This window comes from Ochotona princeps, chromosome 24 (genome assembly GCF_030435755.1).
Source record: "Ochotona princeps isolate mOchPri1 chromosome 24, mOchPri1.hap1, whole genome shotgun sequence".
NCBI lineage: Eukaryota > Metazoa > Chordata > Mammalia > Lagomorpha > Ochotonidae > Ochotona > Ochotona princeps.
Window position 1 is genome coordinate 19,304,602 of NC_080855.1, and position 15,802 is coordinate 19,320,403.

At 49.7% G+C, this 15,802-nt stretch overlaps 1 protein-coding gene across 4 annotated transcripts in view; it reads left to right on the top strand.

The window, feature by feature from the left end:
* PDXDC1 (pyridoxal dependent decarboxylase domain containing 1) overlaps positions 1-15,802 on the top strand; it is a 140,167-nt gene that overhangs the window by 122,367 nt on the left and 1,998 nt on the right. For all 4 annotated transcript variants that reach the window (XM_058680329.1, XM_058680330.1, XM_012927459.2 and 1 more), the window contains 10 exons: positions 997-1,122; positions 4,791-4,841; positions 8,894-8,957; positions 10,988-11,076; positions 11,823-11,928; positions 12,230-12,401; positions 13,518-13,636; positions 13,902-14,023; positions 14,899-14,991; positions 15,078-15,174. In XM_058680329.1, coding sequence (XP_058536312.1) covers positions 997-1,122; positions 4,791-4,841; positions 8,894-8,957; positions 10,988-11,076; positions 11,823-11,928; positions 12,230-12,401; positions 13,518-13,636; positions 13,902-14,023; positions 14,899-14,991; positions 15,078-15,174 — 1,039 coding nt within the window. The remainder of the gene's footprint in view (positions 1-996; positions 1,123-4,790; positions 4,842-8,893; positions 8,958-10,987; positions 11,077-11,822; positions 11,929-12,229; positions 12,402-13,517; positions 13,637-13,901; positions 14,024-14,898; positions 14,992-15,077; positions 15,175-15,802) is intronic.

Consider the following 15,802-nt stretch of genomic DNA (forward strand, 5'->3'; position numbering starts at 1 on the left):
ACATGTTTGGGTTTTTTTTTTTTTAGCTTTATTTATTTTTATTACAAAGTCAGATAGACCGAGAGGAGAGACAGAGAGGAAGATCTTCCATCCAATGTTTCACTCCCCACGTGAGCCACAACGGGCTGGTGCACGCCGATCCGAAGCCAGGAACCCAGAACCTCTTCTGGTCTCCCACGCGGGTGCAGGGTCCCAAAGCCTTGGACCATCCTCTCCTGCTTTCCCAGGCCAGAAGCAGGGAGCTGGACAGGAAGTGGAGCTGCTGGGATTAGAACCGGCGCCCATCTGGGATCCCGGGGCGTTCAAGGCGAGGACTTTAGCCACCAGGCCACGGCGCCGGGCCCCAACATATTTGTTTTAATTGGTTTGTGTAATGGACATGCAGACCACGCTGGAAGCAGTGACTAGTAAGACAGTTGCTGACGTCTTAGTCCGTGGACCACGGTCCCGACCTGGGAGCGGCTGCCTTGGAATGACCAAGAGCCCCAGCCTTCCACCTGCATCTTTTATTGCCCCTCTGCCTACAGAGTTGAGAGGACGGAGGGAGAGATCTTTCATCCACTCTACAAATGGCCAGGTCAAAGTCAGGAGCTCAGAACCTCAGTCCCAGTGTGCCACCCTCTTCTGCTTTCCCAGGCCGCAGTAGCAGGGAGCTGGATGAGAAGCGGAGCTGCCAAGACTCAAGCCAGCACCCATGTGGGATGCTGGTGTTACAGGCAGAGGTTTACCCGCTCTAGCACAGAACTGGTTCCTCTATCTGCGTTTTCTTCCTGGCCTTACTACTCCATAGTTGTGACACCTTGGGCAGGCAACGTGTCTAAGCAGAGCTGTGTGGAGTACTTTATCCGTAGAGTTGTCAGATCAAAGGGATGCTACACACCAGGGTCTAACATTGGATCTGTCACAGAGCAGGCCTTCAGTAAATGGTGGCTCGTTAGTTCTGTTAGATTTCAGTGCCTTTAATGAATAAACTCATGTTGTTGTTGTTGTTTTAAGACTTTAGTTGCTGGTCTCACATCAAATAAGCCATCAGACAAACTCCGTGCCCTGCCTCTCTGGTTATCTTTGCAATACTTGGGACTTGATGGGACTGTGGAAAGGATCAAGCATGCCTGTCAGTTGGTGAGTAGAAGTCTGAGGTTCAGATGAGCTGTGAAAACGGCATGGTGAAAGCAGAGATGGGAAACACTGTCTTGTTCTGTACCCTCTTTCCAACCTCATTGTCAGGATCTGCCACCTCCCTCGCAGGAGGACCAGCTGCCTTGCCTGTAAATGGTGCTTGTTTAAACTGGGAGAAACTGGGGCTCTCCCAGCACTTGTGCCCAGATGCGGTGAGATTGAAATGAAAGCCGCGGTCAGCATGGGATGAGAAGCCAAGGCACAGTATGGCTTTGCAGCAGATTGGGGACATTGACGTTTGCCACAACTGACTGACCTTGCAGACCGAGGGAGTGGGAATGTTAGCGTTCACATGCAGGTGGCCTGGATATCTTTAACTCTAGCTGACTTGGGTTTCCAAATTGCAGGGCTCTAGGAGCCTGTTCTGATTCTCTTCCTGTTTGAGTTGTACCAAGTGTGAAAAATGGAGGGTTATGCCATGGTTTAGTGTTAGTCCATTTGGACTGGATAACTTATGAACAACAGAAGTTGGTTGCTTGTGGGCGTGGAGGCTGTGAAGGCCTGGGTAGGACACTAGTTGGTGGGTGTCCTAGATGGTGTCTTCCGTGTCCCCGTGTGCTGAAAGGGGCAGGTCCACTCCTGTCATGCCTCCAGAGACAATTTTGGGCAAATAAAAAAGTCAGGCTATACCCCCCTTTTTTTTCCTTTAGAAAGGAAAAGAAATAATGCCAGATTGGTACAGTGCGAGCCAAGCCTCTTCTTCCTCAGGACAGCAGCGTGATGTCACATCCAGACAGCTCCATTCTCTTACCTGTGAAATAGGAATCATGACAGAAGATTGTTACACAAGGGCTGAAGCTGCTACAGTAGTCCTGACCTTACCTAATGGGATATGAAGAAGTGTGTGGGAAATGGAATTGGGGTAAATGTGTTTGAGTGTCACAAATTTTTTCAAATTCATGTAGGTTAAAAGAGTGACAGAGACCTAGAGAAGTCAGAAATCTGTTATCTGTTCATTTGTTCCCCCAGACAGCACATGGCTACAACAGCTGGGGTTTTAGCTGGGGCCAAAACCAGGAGCCAAGCACTTTTTTTTTTAAAGATTTATTTACTTTTTTATTGGAAGGTCAGATTTACAGAGAGAATGAGAGAAAGAAAGAGCTTCCATCTGCTAATTCACTCCCCAAGTTGCCACAATAGCTGGAGCTGAGCCAATTCGAAGCCAGGAGCCAGGAGCTTCTTCCAGGTCTCCCACATGGGTGCAGGATCCCAAGGCTTTGGGCCGTCCTCAGCTGCTTTCCCAGGCCACAAGCAGGGAGCTGGATGGGAAGCAGAGCAGCCAGAATATGAACTAGTACCCATATGGGATCCTGGTGCATACAAGGTGAGGACTTTAACCACTAGGCTACTGTGCCAGGCCCAAGCCAAGGATTTTGTCATGTATCCCACATAGGTGGCAGGGGTCCAAGAACTTGGGTTAGGGTTACCTTTCATCGCTTTCTAAGGTGCGTTAGCAGGGAGCTAAGCCAGAAACAGAACAGACAGGATTCAGACCAGCACACCGCTCTGGGTGCTGGTGTCACAAGCTGCAGCTTCACCTACTATGCCATGATGCCAGCACCTGCAGTAGTTTCTTCATGCACATATTCCATAAACTTTTTGAAGATTCACTTGTGTATGTTATACATATATATATATATTTACAACTTCATTTTAAGTATATCCTTAGAAAATTGATACTTTCATGTTATTTTTATAGTTAAGAAAAATTAGTAACTTTATGTAGCTTTATCAGTAGTCCCTAGGTTTATGATGCTGTTAGGAGAGTTTGTTTTGTGCATTAGTATTTTTAAGGTTTATATTTACAAAAGCCCCACATTGTTAGAAACATGCCGTCATTGTTGACAGGCGCATGTTGCTGTTGCTCTCAAGTCAGTCTGTATTGCCGTAGTATTTGATCAATTTAAGGAAGGTTTGGACACCCAAGGAAGAACTTTTCAATTCCCTTTGGCCTATGGAGTGCCGGAAAATAATGACGACATTAACTACTAGGTCCTTGGTGTCTCCACAGCCCTGGCATTTCTAACTGCGCTCTCATCCTCCTGAGGACTTGAATGGTAACCTCTTACCAGCATCACTGTGTTAAACACACATCCTGAGATGCCCATTCCTGCCTTACAGTCCGTGCTACACCACACGTTTCTGAGAGCAAAAGCAGTGTTCTAGTTTTCCTTCTCTTATCATCACCATCTTCATGGGTAACATTTGCTGAGCATTTGTTTACTTAGTTCCAAGGTATTTTAATGCCTTGTCTAAAGTGAACGCCTCAACTTCACTAGAATGTAAGATCCGCTGACGATAGTGAATGAAAAATTAGTTGTCATGAAGAGTTTTCTGATGTGCAGCCCTCAGGGAATGTGGTTGGATAAAGATACCCCAATGCCAGGAGTTCAACCTTAATTAGCTCCTGTCAGCGATGCAGGGGCTGGGGCTGAGACTCAGAGTGATGATGAGATTGGTGTTGGCGATCTGTGTGGTGTACACTGTGTTCTAGGCATTGATCTCAACACTTGATGTACGGGGGAAACGTCTTCACAATATCCTTTTAAGACAGAGGCTGTCATTTCCATGTTTGTAGTTAAAGGATTTGAAGCGCAGCGATGTGATATCTAGTAAGAGGCAGCTGAATAGCTCCGCCGTGACCCTGCGTGTGCTCGTTGACAGAGCCATGTTTTTAACTAACTCTTGAGCCTGTTCTCATATTTGCTGCTAATGAGTTTTAATTTTATTCTGATTGTGTTTTTTTTTTAAATGATGTAGCGTTTGCTTTTTTTTTTTTTTTAAAGACTTATTTTATTTTTATTACAAAGTCAGATATACGGAGAGGAGGAGAGATAGAGAGGAAGTGGAGCTGCCGGGATTAGAACCAGCAGCCATATGGGATCAAGGCGAGGACCTTAGCCACTAGGCCACGCTGCCAAGCCCTCTGATTGTGTTTTAAAGGCCGAGACAGAGAGTCTCTGTCACTTTCCAACTCCCTATAAATGACTGTGACAGCCAGAGCTGGGTCAGGTGGAAGCCTGGAGCGCCACCTACACCTGTGTCCTCCATTTGGGCAGCAGGGAGCCGTCCACCTGCTGCCTCCTGGAGTGTGTACCAGCACGGAGCTGGGAGCAGGAGGACACCTGGCACTTGAACCTAGACACTCCAGTAAAAGATCTGGGCTTCCCACGTGGCAGCTTAGCCATGTCCCAGTGCCCACCCTGTACTTGCTAGTTGTAATGTCCCATGCCTTGGTGAGAATCAGTACAGGTAACTTTTTTTTTTTAAGATTTATTTTTATTACAAAGTCAGATATACTGAGAGGAGGAGAGACAGAGAGGAAGTGGAGCTGCCGGGATTAGAACCAGCGGCCATATGGGATCAAGGCGAGGACCTTAGCCACTAGGCCACGCTGCCGAGCCCAGTACAGGTAACTTTTAAAGGTGAAAGAATGGGAAATATTTTTACATGTTCAAATGTAAAAGTTGTTTTTCAAACTTAGCAGTTGCTGAGTTGCAGATGGCTTTGTTCTGTCTGATCCTTGTTTGTAGGATGCAGAAACTTGTGAAACCGTTGAATATTTGTCTATGTAATGAAATTAAAAGCTTTTTTTGTTTTGTCATTTGCAGAGTCAGCGATTACAGGAAAGTCTGAAGAAAGTAAACCACATCAAAGTTTTGGTATGGAATGCAATTTCATCCATTTAACTTCAACAATTTAGAATTTTTTCCCCGAGAAATGAGACATTTCAGTGGAATTATGACAGTCCTGTGAAGAACGCTTTTTTGGGAGAAAGTTTATGAGTTAATTGTGCAGTTTCCCTGAATTCAGACACCTGCCTTCCCGGAGTGAAAAACCATTGGACATCTCGGAGCATTTGGCGCTGCTTTTCTGAAGCCTCCAGACGGCAGTTTTCTGTCCATTTGCACCAGGAGGGGTGAGGGCAGGAAAGCAGGTGTCCCCACTCTTGTTTTCTGCTGAAATGCATCCCCAAGATGGTCCCCTGGGGACCCCAGGTAGACAGGAAGCAAGGGTTGGGCAGCACTCACAGCCAAGGGTGTGTGTCAGCTTATGTTAAATAGTCCAATTTTCATTGTAGCATTGCAGGAATATGTAGGTCAGATTCAGATTTAAGTAGTGTTCTCACAGTCCTCCAGGGTATAGTTCAGTTACGTATTTTGAGTTTGGGGTCCAAGTTTCTTTGGTTATTTTTTGGTTTTAGTTTTTTTTTCTTTTTTCTTTCTTTTTTTTTTCTTTTCCTTTCTTTTTGACGATCTTTACTTAGTTGATTAGGGCACAAAGGATCAAGGGCTACAGGAAAGTGGGTAGGACTATTGTTTCCACATTATTGCTTTTTTTTTTTCTGTATCTGGGGTAAAGGGGAGATAAAGGGAGAAGCCCTCCCAGCCTCCCACCCATGCCAGGTCCCTGATGTGGGGCATACTCTGCTCAAGTAGTTTTGATAATTCAACAGTTATGAATTGCTGCCAGTCGCTGAAGAATCCACTGGTTGACATAGTCCACCTTAGAGTCTCCATTTGACCAGATTTGCACTGCCAACACATGGCTGGGATAGTTGATTGATTTGTTATGTCCTCCATCCTCTGTTTCAGTTTATTTCTTTAAAGTCTATTTATTTGAAAGACCAATAGATAGGAAAGAGATCTTGCATCTGCTGGTTCATTCTCAGAATGCTCACAGTAGTAGCCAGGGCTGCATCGTGCTGAAACCAGGAGCCAGGAATTTCATCCATTTCTCCCACATGGATGGTGGGAACCCAAGTGCTTGGGGCTTCATGGGCTGACTCCCAAGTGCTTTAATGGGCAGTTCGATCCAAGGCATGAAACAGTCACACCAGCAGGCCAGTTTAGGGTACAAAAACCCCAAGGGGTGCCTTAGTCTCCCGTGCCACCATACCCACCCATGGCTTTTGGTGTAGAACCTGATTTGCCTTAGGGAAGAGCTTGGAACCAGTTGACCTGAGTGTTGGCTGGAGACCTGTGCCAGTTGGGAGACTGGGGTCCTGCTCTGAGCAGTGTCACAGCATTGCCCTGGGCCATTGAGTCATTCTCTCAGCCTCCTGAGCCTGTGTACTCAGCTTGCAAAGGGGACTAGAAGGGGCTGGTGTTCCTCAGGATGGGGCTGGGCCCTCTGCTGTCCTGTTGCCACCACTGCTGTTGCCCACACCCTGTGTCCTCCCACCTCTTCCACCAAGGAGAGGAATGCTGCTCACCAGTGGCCTGGGAGCAGCTTCACCAGGCCGCACATGGATGGGCAGGAGTTTTGCCCAGTCTTCCCTCCAGTGGCTGCTGTGTTTGTGCAGTCTGGGGTCTGTCTCTCATTGTCCTCGCCATGGCAACTGCTGCTGGTGACGGGCTGCCTAGGTACCTCCCACAGGGTACTCCCTGCAATCCCATAGCCATCTCCTTCATACATGTTCTTCCCTCTGCAAACATATTCCCTTCCCTCCAGGCTTCTCCTGATTTGCTTTCTGTCTCAGATTTTAGATCAAATATGACCTCTTTTTTTTTTTTTTTTTTTTAAGATTTATTTACTTTTGTTGGAAAGTCAGATATAGGGCCCGGCGGCGTGGCCTAGCAGCTAAAGTCCTTGCCTTGAACGCGCCGGGATCCCATGTGGCCGCGGGTTCTAATCCCGGCAGCCCCACTTCCCGTCCAGCTCCCTGCTTGTGGCCTGGGAGGGCAGTCGAGGACGGCCCAAAGCCTTGGGACCCTGCACCTGTGTGGGAGACCCGGAGGAGGTTCCTAGTTCCTGGCTCCGGATTGGCGCAGCACCGTCCATTATGGTCACTTGGGGAGTTTAACATCGGATGGAGGATCTTCCTCTCTGTCTCTCCTCCTCTGTGTATATCTGGCTTTGTAATAAAAATAAATAAATCTTAAAAAGAAAGATATACAGAGAGGAGGAGAGACAGGATGAAGATCTTCCGTCGAATGATTTACTGCCCAAGTGGCTGCAGCAGTCAGAGCTGTGCTGATCAGGAGCCCGGAGACTTTTCTGGGTCTCCCACAGAGGTGCAGGGACCCAAGGCTTTGGGCTGTGCTTGACTGCTTTTCCGGGCCACAAGCAGGGAGCTGAATGGGAAGCAGGGCACCGGGATTAGAACTGGTGCCCATGTGGGATCCCAGCGCATACAAGGCGAGGACTTCAGCCACTGTTCTACCGCGCTGGACCCTAAACATGACTTCTTGAGAAGGGCCCTGCCTGACCCCCTGTGGTAACCTCCCCCACCCTCTGATCCTCTGTGCTGGGCTTACTGCTTCCTCCTCACACTTCCTGCTGTCTCAATCAGATTGCATGTTCATTGTTGTTTCCTGTAAAAGTTTTGCAGAGGGTTTATGCAGACTCTCTGCTGCCCCTCTAGTGGCCGCAGAGCCCCCATTGCCTAGCCCTGGGCACCGGGGTCAGGGGCCTTTGCGTGCCCTCCTGCTGCCCAGCCCTGTCAGCTTGCTACCTCCTCCTCTGCCTGCAGTCACTTTGCTGTGAACCCATCAGTGGATTAAAACTTTGCTTGGTTGTCAGCATATTTAATCCAGCATCTTAAGTATTGAAATTGGCCATCTCAGTGTTTGCTCAGTCACTTTGTCACTGGGGCCCAAGTGTCTGTGGAATCCTGTGCCGTGTCCCCCACCTGGTTCCTTGGGCAGATAGTGTTTGAGCCCTGGAGTTCAAAGGACGGTGATCATGATCACCAGTGCAGGAGCATTTGGGAGTCTGGACTCCCAGTCACCCTGCTTTATCCTGAGGGTCTGCCTTTATAAGTCCTGTTTGCTTACTGATATTCCTCACTATTGTCCCTTTAAAAATACTCATAGTTTAATGAGAAGGAGACGACAGATGCGAAAGCATATAGCACAGGAACTAGCTCAGTTAATAATGGGCCAATTTAAATATAAATCTTGCTTGATTCGAATCACATCCCCACAGTCCTTTCAAATTAGTGAAAAAAAAAAAAGTGGAGCCAGCTACTTTCTGTGTTTCCTGATTGGCGATTGGCGTTTCCTGTCCTGGCCCTCCGTGTGAGCCACTGCAGCCCAGGTTTTATAACTAGAACTGCAGTGCTGCGATGGTTGAATGCCTGGAAGCCTGTCCCCCAGCACTGTACTCCCCTGCCACCCCTAGCCCCCCTCATACCACTGAGCCTGCCAGGCGCCTGGCTGCCCCCGAGCCCCGAGTGAAGCTGACTGCTGGCTGTACACTGCTCAGTGCTGCGTCACAGCAGCGCAGGCAGCGTTTTCATCTAAGTTAGGGAATTACTGAGGTTGCCTGTCTTCTATATTGATTATGTTATAAAATAGTTCTTAGCTGTAGCTACCTGCATTGCCAGCAGGACTATATCCTATCCTGCAATCTGTATAACAGTCTCTGAGCACTGGCCCTCTCAGTGCTGAGTCCTGCTCTGCTTTGTTCTTGCCTTTTGAGCTTTAAGGTCAGGCCTGTGTCCTATCATGGGGTTCAGTCTCCTGCTGCTACAGTGCCAACTAGTGTCACGTAGTCATCGTGTGATCCACAGCGGCTTGCAGTTACACCTGAAAATTGTTATGAAGCGCTCGCTGGATTTTTGTTTCTATAGCAACTGAAATTAACCTTTGACCTGTGTGATGTGCTTATAGAACAGAGCATCTGTAGTGTCTTTCCCAAATGCAGCAGTTTGTCTTGTGGATGTTGGAGCTGAATGTTGCTGGGTGACACCAGGCCTCCGCTTTTGCAGGTGGAGGATGAGCTCAGCTCCCCAGTGGTGGTCTTCAGATTTGTGCAGGAGGCATCAGGTACAGGTAGGTGATCTTTAAAAGGGTTAGTTTTGTATCTGTTTATGGGCTTTGAATGTGATTCCATTTCAAATCAAGTGGATAGAAAAATATCTTTATTGCTAAAATCTTCAGGCATTATTTGAGAAGCAGTGAGCATTTCTTACAAGGACTTCCCATCCTAAGTGCCTGAATGCAGTGCTAGGCTGAGTCACTGCGAGTTGCAGATTCTTGGATCCTACTCTGCGTATGTTCTGATTCAGTAGTTGGATCCAGGAAGCTCCAGTTTTAACGGCTGTTGTGGCTAAGTGAGTTAAGCCTCCACCTACTCCAGCACCGTCCCATATGGGCAGTGTTTTGAGTCCCAGTTCATGCATTTCTGATCAGCTCCCTACTAATGCCTAATGCACATGGGAAAAACAGAGGACACCCCTCGTGCTCAAGCCCCCGTATCCACATTGGAGGCCAGGATGAAACTGCTGGCCCCTGCCTGGCCCTGTTCTGGCCATGGTGGCCATGTGGAGAGAACATAACCGACGGAAAGCCTCTGTCTCTCTCCCTGTCTTTTTCTGTAGCTCTACCTTTCAAGTAAATTAAGAAAAAAAAAAAAAACCTAATGTCCCAACCTAGTCCAGGGCCTAGTATTTTTCACCTGGATGGCCAGTCTCAGCTGCTTTCCAACTTCTCTACAACTATGTCTATTCCAGAATCTTCTGTGTGTGAGTGAGCGTTACAAGTAGACATCCCAGATAGCTCCTGTCTGCCCCCCACTCCCAGGACTCCTCCGTGTCCCCTTGCTTCATCTGCTACACCCACCCTGGCTGGCTGGCCTGCATGTGCCTGTCCGGCCCTCCTCTCGGACTTATTCCCCTCCAGCTCTTTGTGCTTAAGTCAGACTGCTGTCGCTTGCGCGGCTCTGCCTCTTCCTGGTCCCTCTGTTTCTGACCCATTTCTGCTTTTTCTTCGGCTGCCGCCTTCTTGCCGCCGCCTCAGATGCCCAGCCCAGCCTGGCTGAAAGGGCCCCGCTGCCTTGTACAGAGCCCCTGCCTCTTCTTATGGCCCTGACACTGACCCAGGAGTATAGAGGTTTTATTTTCCATGTTCTTTGTTCAGTGAGAGTGTCACCTCCAGACTGACAAAACCTCCTCAGGTCTCCATCCCTGGCGCTTGGTCTGCATGCGCATAGAGTGGAGCACCTGACTGGAGGGCTCGTGGCCCCCACGTCCCCACAGTGCCAACTAGCCTGCCTGGGACACATGTGCTTTGATTTTTCTTCCAAATTCTGTGTAAGGAAACTTTTTAAATTTTTTGTTAAAGATTTATTTTATTGGAAAGGCAGATTTACAGAGAGAAGAGACAAAGATCATCCATCCGCTGGCTCACTCCAAGTGGCCGATCTGAAGCCAGGAGTCTCCTCAGGGTCTCCCTCACGCGGGCGCAGGGTCCCAAGGCTTTGGACCATCCTCAACTGCTTTCCCAGGCCACAGCAGGGAGCTGGATGGGAAGTGGAGCAGCTGGGACACAAACCAGCACCCATATGGGATCCCAATGTTTTGCAAGGAGAGGATTAGCCCAACGAACCATTGTCCTGGGCCCTATTATGTGTTACTTTTTTTTTTTTTTTTTTTGAAGATTTATTTATTTTTATTGTAAAGGCATATATATAGAAAGAAGGAAATACAGAAAGATCTTCCATCCACTGGTTCACTCCCCAAGTGGCCGCAACAGTTGGAACTGAGCTGATCTGAAGCCAGGAGCCAGCAGCTTGTTCCGGGTCTCCCACACAGGTGCAGGGTCCCAAGGTTTTGGGCCATCCTCGACTGCTTTCCCAGGCCACAAGCAGGGAGCTGCGTGGGAAGTGGAGCAGCCAGAATTAGAACTGGCGCCAGGCTCAGGAAACTTTTTTTAAAAAATGATATGCACACTAGCTTTGTGTAAATGTATTCAAGTGTTCCATGAGGTAGACAGGAGTTCTGGGACCTGTGAGGCGGTTCCCTGGGGCGGAGGCTGGGCTCTGGTTTCTGGGAATGCATCTGCTGCCTGTGTGTTGACCTCAGGTCCGGTATTTAAAGCTGTCCCTGGGCCCAGCCTGGCACCTGCGGCCGTTGGCCGGGAGAGGCACTCCTGTGATGCGCTGAATCGCTGGGTAAGGAGGGCAGCTGGGCCCTTTCCCCTCAGCATCTCGGGCTGAACACCCCCGGTCCTGGTGGGAATCCCACCCTCGGGGAAGGAAACTCAGGACTCACTCTGGGGTCTGTTCACTTCACACCCCACAGCTCTCCAGGCCAGTCTTTGTGAGTCATTGCCTCAGTTTCCGCCTGAGACCATCCTTACTGCTAGTATGACAATCTGTGCAGAGGGTGTCCCGGCGCAAGGCCACGTGCCCAGATACCTTGTCATGATTCGGCAGCTCTTCTGACCCTGACGTGCTGCCTAGAGAGGGTGGTACCCGGGGAAGGACGCTGACCACAGCAGTGGCAGCCCTAGCAGCAAGTTGGAGGTGAAGAACCCTTCGGTGTGGTGAGGGAGCCATGGAGTTCTTGGAGACAGTGGGGCTGTGTGGTTAGGGCCGCGGTGACACGGCACACGTGTAGAAGCCATGGGTTCTGGTGACCAGGAGCAGCCCCCCCCAGAGACCCACAAGGGAAGCAGCTGGGAGAGTAGTCCACCAGACGTCAGCAGTGGGTGTCGGAGTGGCGAGATGGGGGTTTTCTTCTTCTGTCTTACCTGTATTCCCTGGGTTTGCCTAGAGTGAACTTTTAATTACTAGTAAGAAGTAATTTGCAAAAACCAACAAACCAACACTCTAGCTCTCTGGGAGCGGCTGGCATGGGCACAGTGAGGGTTGGTGGGCCTCACTGGGCATGTGCTCACACCCGCTTCTCCTTGCAGCTGGGGGAGCAGCTGAAACAGCTCGTGCCAGCCAGTGGCCTCACCGTCATGGACCTGGAAGCCGAGGGCGTGTGTGTGCGCTTCAGCCCTTTGATGACAGCAACAGGTATTGTGCGGATGCCCCTCCCTCTGCTGTGTCCTCATCTCCTCCAACTTCTCTGTTTCAAAGGGACTTTTCTATGTTTGTACTAAGGTTAGATGAGTGTTTCCGTGTTCCAGCTGAGTATTATGATACATATCTGTTCATACACGGACACATTTTATGTAGCTCATGTAAGTGGAGACGCAGGAGTGCTGTGGCTCAGGAGTGCCGTGGGATGTGTGTGTGGAGGCTGCAGGGCCTGGGACTCCACAGCTGCGCTCACTGCCCCGCTCCTTGGAGCGTTTCTGACACTGAGCATTTTCAGTTGTAGGGACTCGGGCAGAGGATGTGGACCAGCTTGTAACCTGCATCCAGAGCAAGCTGCCAGTGCTGACCTGCACTCTGCAGCTTCGAGAAGAGTTCAAGCAGGAAGTGGAGGCAACGGCAGGCCTCCTGTATGTTGATGACCCTAACTGGCCTGGCATAGGAGTTGTCAGGTAAAGTGGCAGCTTCTCAACTGTGCTGTGTAAAGATCGTGGGTGGGTCATTTTGTGAACCAGCTTGAACCAGCTTAGAAATCCAAGGTGAGGCTGTGCAGGAGTGATACACTGGGCTGAGCGTAACTGACCTGGCCTCTGTGTGCACGGCAGCACAGTACAAGCAGTCGTGAGCCCCAGGGACGGCTCTCGGGTCCCAGTGACTGCATGCACCAACCTAGATGGCTGAGAGGAGAGAAAGATGGATTTATGAGGGGACTTCATAAAGTTCATGGCGAAAATGGTATCATAAATTTTAGGGGCTGGCAGTGTGGCACAGCAAGTAAAGCTGCCACCAGGGAAATTGGCTTCCATATGAGCATTAGTTCGAGTCCCTGCTTCTCTGCTGTGATTCATCTTCCCACTAATGGGCCCAGGAAGGCAATGGATGATGGCTCAAATGCTTGGATCCATCCCATGGGAAGCTCACATGGAATTCCAGTTTTCAGTTACCCTGTAGCCATGTAGTCACTTGGAGAGTGAACCAACAGATAGAAGTCTCTCTCTTCCTTCTCTAATTTTGCCTTGCAAAAATTTTTTTTTAAGTTGCTGCAAAACAGTTTTGACGTCCATCCATAGCTTTTTTTCACAATAAGCATTTTAAAGAGAAAGAGCCCAGTTCCCAGAGAGGCAGAGCACCACTGTCCTTAGCTCCTGTGGTTGCCTCCCGTGGCCAGGGCCACTCCCCACTAAAGATGAGGCAGGTCATCTTTTCAGTGAAAGTGTGGGTCAGAGGCAGGAGCCTGGGCTGTGGTGGCGGCAGGGATGCAAGCACCTGATCCCCACCCCTGCATCCCAAAAGCCAGGCACTCCTGCATGGAGATGTGCAGTCCCCAGCAAGGTCAAACCCCCAGCCCCGGAAACTTTTTGTTTTGCTTTTTTAGTGCAAATAATGGGCTTCTGGCCGTAGAGACTCAGCCTCTGAGGTTCTGGGTTCTGGGGTCACTGGCCTGTGTGCATTTGCCTCCGCCCACACTCATGCTAACTATCAGCTGGTATTCCATCTGTGTGTAATCCTGCATTGGAGAGAGATTTGATCTTTTAGATTAAAATACCATTGATTGATGCCGTTTGTAGATATGAACATGCTAACGACGATAAGAGTAGCTTGAAATCTGATCCAGAGGGAGAGAAAATCCATGCTGGACTCCTGAAGAAGTTAAATGAACTGGAATCTGACCTTACATTTAAAATGGGTAAGTGCTGCCTCTTTGAGTCACCTGTGGACTCGGGAAGGACATTTTCTGACTGGCCCCACAAAAGTGGATTTTCTGAAGGCTTAGTCCCTGTTCAGGTGCAGTCCTCCTCTTCCCACCCTGCTTGGAGGGCTCTCCGTCTCCTCCTCAGAGGTCTTTTCCTCCTCACACCGTAGCCTGCTGCTGCCTGGTGACAAACTGCAAGGGAGTGGGCCTGAGTCCCATGGGACTTGAGAAGCAAGTATGCCTGTCATTTCTTCTTCAGGCCCTGAATATAAAAGCATGAAGAGCTGCATTTACATTGGCATGGCGAGCGACGACATTGATGTTGCTGAGCTAGTAGAGACCATTGCAGTCACGGCCCGGGAAATTGAAGAAAACTCAAGGGTAAGACTGATTGGTGTTTCATTGCTTCTCTGGTTTTCACCTGCTCAGCTTGCTGGGGTCATGGAGGAAGAAGCTACCATTGGAACAGCTGTTCATCCGCTCTTCAGCACCAAGTTCATGAATGTCCCTGTGAGCGGGCTTGACAGAGTGCCCAGCACCGTGGTGAATACACGGAACTGCTGGGGTGGCCCGGCCACATCAGGGGAGGCTTCCTTAGGGGAGCAGACGGAGGCAGACAAGCATTGCCAGAGAACACGCTAACAGAGCTGCTTGCCAGCCAGTGCCTCAAAGGGTAACCCCCAGACTGCATTCTGCTTCCCCAGAGACCACCAGAAAGGGGAGGAAAGGGGATGCAGTAAGTCTGGTCTGTGAGGAGTGCATGTCATGTCTCCCCTTTGGGTAGAATGGGGAAAGAGAAGGAAATTTGAAATGAGGCTGAGGAGCCAACTTGCTTCACTCTTGGGTTTTTTTTTCTAAACCTGCCTTACAAAGATCCTTAAAAAGTTTGTGGAAAATAGAATATACTTGCATTGGTGCAAAAAAAAATTTGAAATCCATGCATACATACAAAGGTTCTTCAGAAAGTCCTTGAGAAGGCATACTGTGAAAGAACTTTGCATGAACTTAGAATGTTTTGCACCAAGTTCCCGCCCTATGACTTCAGACTCTCCACGGGCAGTGAGCCTGTTTTCTGTTGACACAACACACAGGCTCTCCTCATTTCTCCTGTGTGGCCTGGCAGGTAGGGCTGGTCACCAAGGCTTTTCAGCCTCGTCTTCCCTGAGCATTCTGTCCTCTTTGCTGGTTTATACCGGCCTGGCACTGAGTGCAAACTGCCACTGACTCAGGTGATGTCTTCTTTGGTCTTCATGCAGCTTCTGGAAAACATGACAGAAGTTGTTCGGAAAGGAATTCAGGAAGCCCAGCTTCAACTGCAGAAGGCTAACGAGGAACGACTTCTGGAGGAGGTGAGGCTGGCACTGGGCTGCCCGCTGGCGGCAGGCTGTGAGCAGACCAGGGGCTCTGTGACCTGAGCAAGGGTTTTGTTTTGCAGGGGGTGTTACGACAGATCCCTGTGGTGGGCTCTGTGCTCAACTGGTTTTCTCCAGTACAGGCATCACAGAAGGGAAGAACTTTCAACTTAACAGCAGGTAGGACTGAGACAGCCTTGCCCAAATCTTGAGAGTTGGCACCAAATGCCCTTGGCCCCTGGCACCCTTCTGTCTGTTCTTCACTGATGGGTGCTGTGCCCGGAACTTGTGGAACTGGACTTGTCTTATGGCTGCTGTGCTCTCTCCTCACACCTGAGTTCAGAGGGGATCCCCGGGTCCCACAGCAAGCACACGACTCTGCCTCTGCCTCTGCTGCAGCGCAGTAGTCTGGGACGTTTGCTTCCTACTCAGGCCTCACTGTCCTCAGCAGTGTTGTGTTGCCTCAGCAGAGCCATTTCTGAAAGTCAAAGATGAGAACACAGCACGCCGGCAGCCAGCAAACGTCGAGTTCCTGGAATCTAGGGGGAGGACAACAGCGTGCAGAGTTGTTCTGTGCTACCAAGGAAATAATGCCCAAAATTCAAGTTCACTTCTCCAGGCAGTGGTGACGATGTCGTCATGATGTAAAAGACAAGTGGATGTTAAATCCACCCGGCCACAGCTGGGAGCAGAGGCATCGGTTCTGCATTGCTAAAGTGCACGTCCCAGAGGGTCTGGTCCCTGGGCACGAGTGGTGGGAGCAGCTTACCTCAGGGAGTGGGCGGGTGGCACCTCCCAGAGCAGCCTG